The 12,752-nt window shown below is 47.1% G+C and overlaps 1 protein-coding gene across 1 annotated transcript in view; it reads right to left on the bottom strand.

Annotated features, from left to right (window-relative positions):
* The window catches only part of CCDC60 (coiled-coil domain containing 60), a 113,709-nt gene extending 105,640 nt beyond the window's left edge, over positions 1-8,069 (bottom strand). The window contains exon 1 of the mRNA XM_084648949.1: positions 7,368-8,069. Coding sequence (XP_084505075.1) covers positions 7,368-7,673 — 306 coding nt within the window. The 5' untranslated portion in view covers positions 7,674-8,069. The remainder of the gene's footprint in view (positions 1-7,367) is intronic.
* Between the last annotated feature and the right edge of the window lie 4,683 nt (positions 8,070-12,752).

Here is a 12,752-nt window from a genome sequence, read left to right as displayed (position 1 = left end):
CCTCAACCCCTCCTGCACTCTGAATCCCTCACCCCCCCCCAGCCTGGAGCACCCTCCTGCACCCCAAACCCCTCATCCCCAGCCCAGAGCCCGTACCCCCTCCCATACCTCCTGTAACAATGCTGGTTCTGGTGGGACCCAACTGAGAGTGCCAATTCAGGACAAATTGCTTAAAGCAGAGCAGTTAGGGCCCAAGGCTGGGGTTTCTATGCACACCAAGGCAAATCAAACCAGCCAGACAGAGAAGACTTTGGCTTTACCCCACTGGCTAACCACAAGTCACACAAGCAATTCTCTTAGACACCCCAGTTTCCCAGTATCCCCACCAGTGCCACTCGTTATGGGGACAGATGGTTATGAAAACCAATACCCTAGTAAAAGAAAAAAGGTTCTCCCGATCACAAGGACCAAGCCCCAGACCCAGGTCAATATACAAATCAGATCTTATCCACAAATCACACTGTTGCCAATCCTTTAGAATCTAAAATCTAAAGGTTTATTCATAAAAGGAAAAAAAGATATAAGAGCAGAGCTAGAATTGGTTAAGTGAAATCAATTACATACAGTAATGGCAAAGTTCTTGGTTTTGGCTTGTAGCAGTGATGGAATAAACTGCAGGTTCAAATCAAGTCTCTGGAGTGCATCCACAGCTGGGATGGGTCATCAGTCCTTTATTCAAAGCTTCCGTGTAGCAAATTTCTTCCAGAGGTATGAAGCAGGATTGAAGGCAAGATGGAGGAGCTCCAGCAGCCTTTTTTGTCACTTGCCATGTGGTCTCTGCTTTCTTTGTCCCAAAGACAAGCTGTCCATTACATGGCATGAAAAAACCTCAGAGTTCTGTCCACAGGCAGGTCCCCACATGCCTTGCTGAGTCACAAGGTGTGTCTGCCTTCTCTCAATGGGTTAGTTGTATAGCTGATGGTCCTTAATGGGGGCTAGGCAGAATTGACACCAACTTGTCTGGGGTGTCACCCAGAAGCACAGCATAAGTTTGAAATACAGACAGTATAGAGCTAATACTTATAACTTTAAATACAAAAATGATACATGCACATAGATAGCATAATCATAACCAGCCAACCATAACCTTGTCTTAGACACCTTATTTGACCCCCTTTATACAAGATTTGGTGCCACTACAGGACCTTGGTTGCAACAATGATCTATACGGTCCCAGATTATGTCAATAACGTCACACCCCTACACCCTGCCTCAACCTGCAGCCCCCTCCCACATTCCAAATCCATCAGCCCCACCCCCCAGCCTGGAGCTCCCGCCTGCACCCAAACCCCTCATCCCCAGCCCCGCGCTAGAGCCCGCAGCCCCAGCTGGAGCCCTCACCCCATCCCATACCCCAATTCCCTGCCCCAGCATGAAGCCCCCTCCTGCACAATGAACCCCTCATTTCTGGCCCCATCCCAGAGCCCGCAGTTAGAGCCCTTACCCCGTCCCACACCTTAACCCCCTGCCCCAGCCCAGTGAAAATGAGTGAGGGTGGGGGAGAGCAAGCCACCAAGGGAGGGGGAATGTAGTGAGTGGGGGCAGGGCCTCAGGGAAAGGGTGGGGCTATGGTGTTCAGTTTTGTGCAATTAGAAAGTTGGCAACCCTATTCTAAACCCAAATACTAAACCTTTTTAAGATCCATCTATAACTAACTAATATTGGCTGTAGCTTGGAAGTTTCATTTTGTTCCAGCTGATTACAGACAAATGAAATTCTTTAGTCTTATGCCTGGTCTACACTACACAGTTAAGTCAACATAAGGCAGTGTACGTCGCCTAACTGTGGAGGTGTACACACTACAATGCTCCTCCTACCAATTTAACTCTCCTGATACACCAACATAATAAAACCACCTCAATGAGAGGCGTATCCCTTATGGCAGCGTAATTAGAGCAACTCAGTGTCAGTGTAGACACTAGGTTGCTTATGTCACTCTAAGTGGCCTCCAGGAGGTGTCCCACAAAATCAGGTTGGAAGATAGATTCAAATAACCAACACAGGCAGAGTTTGTATCTGCTTCTCACTCCCCCATGCAGCTAGGCAGGGGGGGCCCTGCAGGAAAGTTTGCTGATGCACACCGGGATGTCCCAGGAATCCTCCCTAGAGATCTCTTGGAAACTTTTCTGGAGGTATTCCGCAATCCTCTGCTGAAGGGAGGGTTGCCTTGTTTCTTCCCCCACTGTAGGAAAGTTTGCTGTGCCAATCAGCAATTACTTCTGCAGGCAACAAAGCAGCAGATAGGCGAGCAGCATACAGACCCGATCTGTAGCCATATACAAGCTGGAGCTTCAAATTGCATCGTCAGTTACCCTCATGAGCAAGATATCAGCTGCTATCACCTCTGTCTATGGAAAATGGTGCCAGTACTCAGAATAGTGGCCCAAGGTGCTTGTAGTGATACCCCTGTGGAAACCCTGCCCCTGCTCCCAACCTGTCCCTTCCCCTCCCCGGGCCAAACTGACTATGTCTGCGGCTCCCACTATGCTGTGTGCCTGCCAAGGGGAAAGTGAGAAAGTGATGTTTCTAGCTTGTTTTAATCAAGGCTGTGAGTGCACTAACAATACTGCCTCTGTCTATTTCTTCTTTAGCATTTACAGATATGCCCTTGATGGTCTCCTCCTGCACACCAGGTGAGCAGCTCCATCACATAAGGAGATGAAAAAGGAGGAGTAAGAAAGACATGTTCCAGGAGGTGCCGCAATCCTCTGATGCTTCTGGTTGCAAACAGAGAGCATGGAGAGAGGCTGTCAATGAGAAACTGCATATGGATATAGCCAGGAGAGGAAGCAGGGGCAGGAGTAGATGATACAGCTGCTACAGGACCAAACAGACATGCTAAGGTCCCTTACTGAACTGCAGACAGAACACATCCATGCTCACCTCTCCCTGCAGCCCATACAGAACTGCCTTCCATACCCTCCCCCACATTCCTCGCATGTTCCTGGGCCCATCTCAGTACCTCATGCGCTCCATCCCAAGCGACATGTATCACAATGACAGCTGGACATACACCCAACTGCGAGAGCCTCATTTGAAAATGTGCTTTTCATTTTCATGTCCCTTGCAGAACCTATCACTGTTGAATAAAAATGAACTTATTGAGAGATAAGAAATCTTTGTGTCCTACAAATGGTGATTGCTGCTGAATTCATAAACAGTGGCAATTGGCGCATCAGCATTGTAAAATTAACACACATCCCACAGTCATGACAAGGTTCATACTACGGTGCAAGAAAACAACCCCTGGCTAAATGCATCACAGACATATTACTGGGGCTTATTGTCAAAATGCTCCTTTAAAGCCTCCCTGATTCAAACAGGGCCCCCAGAGAACCCCTCTAACAGCCCTGGTATCTGGCTGCTCAAAATCAGCAGCCAGCCGATCTGCCTCAACACTCTACCCCTGTGGAAACTTCTCTCCCTTAGTTTCATAAGTGTTATGCAGAGCACAGCAGGTTCCTATGGCCATGGGAATATTTTCCTCATTGAGGTTGACTGTCTAATCAGCCAAAGGCTCATTCAACAGTCATTCTGCACCTACTGAGCCTATTGTTGAAGTACTCCTTGCTACAGTCAAGGTTTCCAGTCTAAGGCTTCATAAGCCATGGGAGAAAAGGGTTGGCTGGGTCTCCAAGGATCACTATTGGCATCTCCAGATCCTCAACTGGAATCTTCTGTTCTGAAAAGAAAGTCCCTGCTTGCAGTTTTCTGTGCAGGCCAGTGTTCCTGAAGATGTGTGTATTATGCACCTTCCCTGACCACCCCACATTGAGGTCAGTGAAACAACCCCTGTGATTCACCAAAACTTACAAGACCATAGAAAAGTAGCCCTTTCTGTTGACAATCTGTCACAAGGTGGTCTGGGGCCAAAATGGGGATATGCATGTCATCTATTGCCCCCCCGCAGTTCAGGAATCCCATTGCTCCAAAGCCATTCACTATATCCCCATACATTGCCCAGAGTCACAGTCCTTTGTAGCAGAAGGTGACTAATTGCCCTGCACACTTGTATCACTACAACCCTCACGGTGGACTTCCGAACTTCAAACTGATTCGCAACTGATTGGTAGCAGTCTGGAGTTGCCAGCTTTCACATAGGGATACCCACTCGCTTCTCCACTGTTAGGGCAACTGTCATTCTGGTGTCCTTGCGCTGGAGGGCAGGGGCAAGCTCCACACACAAGAAAGTAGCTTTGCACACCTGGAAGTTCTGAAGCCACTTCTCATCATCCTATCCCATAACGATGCAATCCCACCACTCAGTGCTTGTTTCCTGTGCCCAGAACTGACAGTCCACTGTGTGCAGCTGCTCCGTGAATGCCAGTAGCAATCTTGAATTGTTTCTTTCTATGGCACACAGCAGGGCAGACACCATGCAGTCATTTTCAGACTTGGAGCTCATGAAATTCTGCAGGATCAGCCGCATTGTGTTCATAATGCTCATCACAATATTGGACAGTAGAGTAGGATCCATGCTGCGAGACAGAAATGGTGGGCATGCAGTTTATGGGAGCTGTTGAAAAGCGGCGTGAGACATAGAAGCTCATGGAATGATGGGACAGAGAAAACTGCATGATGGGATGGCGAGCCTGCTCCCATGAGTCACTGAGAACCCTTTCCAGAATACCCAGCAGCAGATGGTGGTGAGTTGCACAGTGGAATAGGTATCCTCTGCCCTCTCTGTCAATGCAAGAGCACCAACTGTGGACACATTCTTCCATCATATGGAGTGTTGTGTGGACATGCAAAAGTGGTTTAATTACAGCAGTGGGTGATCGTTGACATAACATACATCAACTTTAGAGTGTAGACATGGCCTTACTGTTTTCATTATAAGTTAGACAACACATTCCAAATAGTTATTTAAGCACGAAAGAGTAGATTTTTCAGATGGGCTAAAGATAAAATAGTCAAAAACCAGCTGTAAGATTCCAGGGATAATAGATTTACTTAAAATAATAATAAATAATAATAACAACAACAATGCAGAAACAAGCAGAAAAAATACAGCTTTTTTGGACATATTTGTTGGCTAGAATCATACTGCTCACCACCAATCACTTAAATAATACCCTAGATGTGCAATTAGCTAACGATCATTGCACCTTATGCCAATATCTTCCTATGTAATTACTTCATAATAAGTCCTAAATCACTTTTAGCCCATTTTAGGAGCTTTTCAATTTAGGAAGTATTGGTTGTCAATGGAAAATAGCTCACAGGAGAGCACCAACTCAAGTCCTATTAAATCCAGAGGGTTACAGAGTTTTTTAGTTTTGCTGTTTACAGACTTGACTGTTATTCACCATCATTATTCTCTGGCCATGTTGGTGATCAAAGCACATGCTAATTTTTTGGAGCAAATATATTCATAGAAGAGATTAAGCATTTCATTTCTAGGAAGACGACTGCTCTCACTCACCCAGTGGTTAAAAAGTATAGTTCTCATGTCTGCAGTCATCAGGTACATACTAAATTACAAAATAATCAAGTATATGGCCATTCATCAGTATTTGCAGTCTTTTGGGAGTAAAATCATGTTTTATTATATAATTAGGTTGAGATTTTCAAAGCTGAGCAGGGGATTTAGGCATACAATGCCTATATAAATGAAGGGGACTTGAATGGTGGCTCTGAAAACCTCTAACTTAAGCTGCTACCATCATACACAGTATTTTCAGTGCACCTGCCTGGTTTAGGTCAAATTACTCTTCATAGAAATTATATATTGTAACCTGCTCATTTAGTTCAAATTGTAATCAGCAGAGTTCAAATTTCTTTCCAGAACCTTCATCTTCTGTGCAGAATTACCACTGAGTTTCAAGATTAGTGTAAAAGAAAAGGAGTACTTGATTCATGTAGGAGTCTAAACAGTTGCTGCTGAATATCTAAATGTAAAAAGTACTTTTAGGGTCTGAGGGAAGGACATTTCAGTGGTTACATGCTATAAAGGCAAAAATACTGTCATGGGCAAAAATACTGGCAAAACTTGCTGTACACCTACATATCCATAGAACCAAAAGCCTTTTCCCTTTCAATATGATAGGATGTTAGATGATCAGTCAAATATAGTGCATGAGAGTCAGTCTCTGTTTAGAGCTTTATAAACATTCCATCCAAAACTTTAAGCTGTATATGTATTCCAACACACAATCAGTGCAGAAAATTAAGCAACACCTAAATCCCTTTGTGGATCTGGGCCAAAGTCACTATGGCTTGCTTTAGAATTGCAAAATCAGAGAGAGAGAGAGAGGACTGCATTCTGGGTATATTCAGACAGTAAATGTTGTTGCTTCACTTGAAGGAGCATGAACGACAACTCAGTGAATTATAGATTTCCTTGTATGAACCAACAACAGTGAAGAAAACAAATGCAAACGGTGGAACTTTGCAATTGAATCTCAAGTGCTGGCAACCAAGCAAATGATATTTTTGGCCTCGTAACTCAATCATTAAATCAGACAGTAAAAGGGACCTATGGAAGAGTAAGACCCCCTTACTGAATGCCTGTGTAACAGCAAAGGAGACCAGTAGGAGGTGATAATTACACTGGCAGTCAAAGTAGCATATAAATAATGATAGTTAACCATACTAGACTTTCTATGAACTCAAATAGATATACATTTTAGAACATAAAATATGCTGCTATAACATCTAAAACTGTTCATCTGTATCTCTACTTGATACAAGAGCTTTCACATCACCTCTCTAACAACTCTCCTCAATCCTAACCCCCATCCCCCAGACTTTTTCTTTGCTCCATCACCCGTCTTCAATTCTGAGGTGTCCCTCTTATGCTCAACTTCTAACCTGTTGTCCCATCCCCTAGACCCCATCATTTCCTGACTCCTAGCTCATCCTTCCCTCATCCTCAGTCATTTTCTCTTTATTTGCTCCTTCCCTTCCGTTTTCAAGATCTGGTTACCTCTCCTTAAAAATGCTGTATATTCCCATTACCCTGATTTTCTCTTGGATCCCGCCCCCTGAATTGTCTTTCTAATTTCTCCACTCTACTGAAACTGCTCTTACTACAGCCTCCAAAGACCAAGTTTAAAAGGCTCTTCTGTTCTCAAACTGCAAAATATAAGGTCAAAGCACTTTCCTCTGGTTTAATTTTTTTACTGATGTTCTGTGGTATCATTGCTAATTTGATCATATTGGAATGATTAATAGGCTGGCACAGCACAATGTTTCACACTGCCTTTTTGCTCTTTAAGCAAAAATTTACTATTCTTTTCCAGTGGAATGTGCCTCTACAATTTATTTACAAGATGATCCTCTCTGCTTTGCTATGAAAACCAAAGGAATGAAAACAATTAAAAAGTTAATAATTCAGACGAGGAAAGCCTATCTTATGTTCTTACCTGGGGCATCTGTCCCAAATAGTGGAGGGTGAGTTTCTTTGGCTCCAGGTAGAGAATTTCTCCAAGCTCCTGGTAAGGTTTCCAGCTGGGTGTCCAATATCCGTGCTGAGTGAGTTGCTGGTGCCTCCTGTGGTAGTTCTCCCAAAATACTTGCTCCCTTGTGGATTCCCAGCAGTTATAAATAGTGCTACTTCTAACTTGGACCTTTGCACCTTTCTGTGTGGGGATGGGCAATGGTCTTATGAGCACAAAATAACGAGGGTCCAAAGTCTTAGCGCTCCCAGGCATCCTGACTTTGCTGTTCATCAACTTCTGCTGGCTAATTATACTGGTCCTTGGGTGGGACCCTGGTGCTTCTATTGCTGCTGCTGGTGATCTTGATCCCTCTCCTTTCACCTCCAAGCAACCCCTGCCACAGAACACAGCCCTTAAGACCAACAGTCATCTGCTGCATGGACCTCAGAGCGGATCTTCCTTTTAATTTACAAAGTAACTTATCAAAAGTATCTGCCACAAAATAACCTGAGATATAAAGCCAATCCACTCTGCAGTATCCTTGGCCAGTGGAGCTAAATCGTTCATGAACAAACCCACAACCTACCCCACTAAACCAACAGGCCAGGGACCCCACAACAAACAGGGCTGAACAGAGAGCTCTCTGGGATCCCTCTGAACAGTGTTATTTATTCATTTCAAAAGACACAATAAAAACTATCTCCTTGTGATTTGAATTCTAACAAGAAGACAATAGGTAGGCCCCAGACCAGGCGATGCGCCCCCAGCACGGAGACCCCCACCCCGAGCTCAGCAGCAGAGAGCCACCCTCCAGGGTTAAGGAGCTGATGCCCCCCTTTCACTGAGCCCCCCCATTCTCCCTTTGAGTCCAGGTGCTGAGCCCCGCCCCTCACTGAGCACCCCCCTCGGAGTCCAGGTGCTGAGCCCCGCCCCCCCCGAACCCCCCCTCGGAGTTCAGGTGCTGAGCCCCGCCTCGGAGTCCAGGTGCTGAGCCCCGCCCCCCACTGAACCCCCCCTCGGAGTCCAGGTGCTGAGCCCCGCCCCCCACTGAACCCCCCTCGGAGTCCAGGTGCTGAGCCCCGCCCCCCCCTCACAGAGCCCCCCTCGGAGTCCAGGTGCTGAGCCCTGCCCCTCCACTGAACCTCCCCCCCTCGGAGTCCAGGTGCTGAGCCCCGCCCCCCCCGAACTCCCCCTCGGAGTTCAGGTGCTGAGCCCCGCCCCCCCCTCACAGAGCCCCCCTCGGAGTTCAGGTGCTGAGCCCCGCCCCCCACTGAACCCCCCCCTCGGAGTCCAGGTGCTGAACCCCGCCCCCCACTGAGCCCGTCGCCCGGAGCGTGTCCCGGAAGCAGCGCGCCTCTACCCAAACCACCCGCCCTAGACGGCATTCCCCGTTGCCCTGACAACGCGACACGTGACTCAAGGGCCGCGGCCGCCTCCCCGTCGGTCCCTGTTCCGCGGGGGGCGGGGCAGAGCTGCTGCCGTCACCCGCCCGCAGAGCGGGCTGTGCCAACGGCCCTTCCGTGCAGCCTCCCGCCGCGGCCGGGGGCAGAGCCAGGACTCCGGCCTCCCATTGCAAGCTCTGGCCACCATCTTGCTTCGCTTTGCCGGTGAGCCTCTTCCACACAACTTTTCACACCGCACGCCAATCTTGCCAAACGAGTCCCGGCTGCTCAAAAATGAGAATTCAAGATGAGTTTAATACTATATCTTTTCTGGCCTAAAATACATTTAATACCCTCTTATTTATAGTACACTGTTTCCTGTGAAGGAATATTTGTATTTTGTTGAAAACTCCCCCAACCTTTTGAATTCTATAAAACTTTGAGGGTATTATTTACAAATAGATGTTCTGTTTCCCCCAGAAGAGAGGCTTAAATGTAGGGGGAAAGTCTACAGTACTCCGATCCCATTTATTTTCTTTTACTTTAAATACTTTGCTGGAAATAAGAATGGGCAGCTAGGATACATAACTATTTTTCACAGTCCAAAGTGCCATCTTTCATGGCAATGCTGTAAAATAATTTACCCAAGCCTCCTACCTGGAGCAGTGGTTCTCAGCCAGGGGTACGTGTACTCCTAGGGGTTTGCAGGGGGTACATCAACTCATCCAGATATTTGCTTAGTTTTACAAAAGGCTACATAAAAAGCACTAGCAAAGTCAGTACAAAACTAAAATTCATACAGACAATGACTTGTTTATACTGCTCTATATACTATGCACTGAAATGTAAGTATGGGATTATCTTTCAATTGATTTATTTTATAAAATTGTATGGTAAAAAATGAAAAAGCAAGCAAATTTTCAGTAATAATGTGCTGTAACACTTCTGTATTTTTAGGTCTGATCTTGTAAGCAAGTAGTTTTGAAAGTGAGGTGAAACTTGCGTTACATAAGAGAAAATCAGACTCCTGGAAGACTGAGAGCCACTGAGCTGGAGGACTAAACCTGCTAGCCAGAACTAGATACCAAAGATGAACTCTTCCCTCTCCCCCAGTCAGGCTTTGTTCAAATCATACTACTCCTTATGCACCATTTCCAAGACCTGGCCTTTTCTATCTGTGTGCAGAGCAAGGTAGGGATCTCCTGCCCTCCCTCTGCCCCCCCCCCCATTATAATTTGTCCACAGGCAGTTAAGACTTCAGATCTGGTGGTCTGGAAAGAAAAAAAAAAGTTTGTTCCACTTTTCCAGCTGTGGTCTCAGTCTCTCAAGGACGTCAAAGTGAAAACTGTTACTGTAGGAAGCATCTAAAGGCATTTCTTAGTATTCTGCTTGGTCTGTTCTGGATGATTGCACCTCATTTCTGGTTTCTCATTTTAATTTTCTTGGGTTTTAATGTGTCCGACTCTCATGTGCTCATATAGTTAGTTTTGTCCTCACTCAAATATAAATTAAAATGCCACCGCCACCAGCACTCTGAGATGGTGAGTCAGAGCTGAGACTTTGGGTATGTCTACACTATGAAATTAGGTCGAATTTATAGAAGTTGGTTTTTTAGAAATCGGTTTTATATATTCGAGTGTGTGTGTCCCCACAGAAAATGCTCTAAGTGCATTAACTTGGCGGAGTGCTCCCACAGTACCGAGGCTAGAGTCGACTTCCGGAGTGTTGCACTGTGGGTAGCTATCCCACAGTTCCTGCAGTCTCCGCTGCCCATTGGAATTCTGGGTTGAGATCCCAATGCCTGATGGGGCTAAAACATTGTCGCGGGTGGTTCTGGGTACATATAATCAGGCCCCCGTTCCCTCTCTCCCTCTGTGAAAGCAGCAGCAGACAATCGTTTCGCGCCTTTTTTCTTGAGTTACCTGTGCAGGTGCCATACCACGGCAAGCATGGAGCCCGCTCAGCTCACCGTCACCGTATGGCTCCTGGGTGCTGGCAGACGTGGTACTGCATTGCTACACAGCAGCAGCAACCCCTTGCCTTGTGGCAGCAGACGGTGCAGTAGGACTGGTAGCTGTCATAGTCATGTCCGAGGTGCTCCTGGCCACACATGGGTGCAGGGACTACATCAGAAGTGACTTGACCAGGTCATTCTCTTTAGTCCTGCAGTCAGTCCTATTGAACCATCTTATGGTGAGCAGGCAGCCGATACAGATTGCTAGCAGTCCTACTGTACCATCTTCTGCCAGGCAGGCAAGAGATGAGGATGGCTAGCAGTCCTACTGCACCATCTTCTGCCGAGCAGCCATGAGATGTGGATGGCTTGCAGTCCTTCTGCACCGTCTGCTGCCAGCCAAAGATGTAAAAGATAGATGGAGTGGATCAAAACAAGATATAGACCAGATTTGTTTTGTACTCATTTGCTTCCTTCCCCTCCCCTCCCCCGTCTAGGGGACTCATTCCTCTAGGTCACACTGCAGTCGCTCACAGAGAAGGTGCAGCGAAGTAAATCTAGCCATGTATCAATCAGAGGCCAGACCAACCTGCTTGTTCCAATAAGAACAATTACTTAGGTGCACCATTTCTTATTGGAACCCTCCGTGAAGTCCTGCCTGAAATACTCCTTGATGTAAAGCCACCCCCTTTGTTGATTTTAATTCCCTGTAAGCCAACCCTGTAAGCCATGTCATCAGTCGCCCCTCCTTCCGTCAGAGCAACAGCAGACAATCGTTCCGCGCCTTCTTTCTGTGCGGACGCCATACCAAGGCAAGCATGGAGGCCGCTCAGCTGACTTTGGCAATTAGGAGCACATTAAACACCACACGCATTATCCAGCAGTATATGCAGCACCAGAACCTGGCAGAGCGATACCGGGCGAGGAGGCGACGTCAGCGCGGTCAAGTGAGTGATCAGGACATGGACACAGATTTCTCTCAAAGCATGGGCCCTGCCAATGCATGCATCATGGTGCTAATGGGGCAGGTTCATGCTGTGGAACACCGATTCTGGGCTCGGGAAACAAGCACAGACTGGTGGGACCGTATAGTGTTGCGGGTCTGGGACGATTCCCAGTGGCTGTGAAACTTTCGCATGCGTAAGGGCACTTTCATGGAACTTCGTGACTTGCTTTCCCCTGCCCTGAAGTGCATGAATGAGATGAGAGCAGCCCTCACAGTTGAGAAGCGAGTGGCAATAGCCCTGTGGAAGCTTGCAACGCCGGACAGCTACCGGTCAGTTGGGAATCAATTTGGAGTGGGTAAATCTACTGTGGGGGCTGCTGTGATGCAAGGTCTGCTGATATCAAGGGTAGTGACCCTGGGAAATGAGCAGGTCATAGTGGATGGCTTTGCTGCAATGGGATTCCCTAACCGTGGTGGGGCCATAGACGGAACCCATATCCCTATCTTGGCACCAGAGCACCAAGCCGGCGAGTACATAAACCGCAAGGGGTACTTTTCAGTAGTGCTGCAAGCTCTGGTGGATCACAAGGGACATTTCACCAACATCAACGTGGGATGACCGGGAAAGGTACATGATGCTCGCATCTTCAAGAACTCTGGTCTGTTTCAAAAGCTGCAGGAAGGGTCTTTATTCCCAGACCAGAAAATAACCGTTGGGGATGTTGAAATGCCTATAGTTATCCTTGGGGACCCAGCCTACCCCTTAATGCTATGGCTCATGAAGCCATACACAGGCAGCCTGGACAGTAGTCAGGAGCTGTTCAATTACAGGCTGAGCAAGTACAGAAGGGTGGTAGAATGTGCATTTGGACGTTTAAAGGCGCGCTGGCGCAGTTTACTGACTCGCTTAGACCTCAGCGAAACCAGTATTCCCACTGTTATTACTGCTTGCTGTGCGCTCCATAATATCTGTAAGAGTACGGGGGAGACATTTATGGCAGGGTGGGAGGTTGAGGCAAATCACCTGGCTGCTGGTTACGCGCAGCCAGACACCAGGGCGGTTAGAAGAGCACAGGAGGGCGTGGTGC

Source organism: Lepidochelys olivacea (genome assembly GCF_965140295.1).
Source record: "Lepidochelys olivacea isolate rLepOli2 genome assembly, chromosome: 15".
NCBI classification, from domain to species: domain Eukaryota; kingdom Metazoa; phylum Chordata; order Testudines; family Cheloniidae; genus Lepidochelys; species Lepidochelys olivacea.
Note: the sequence above shows the minus strand (reverse complement) of the source record. Positions and strands in the feature narration are given on the sequence as shown.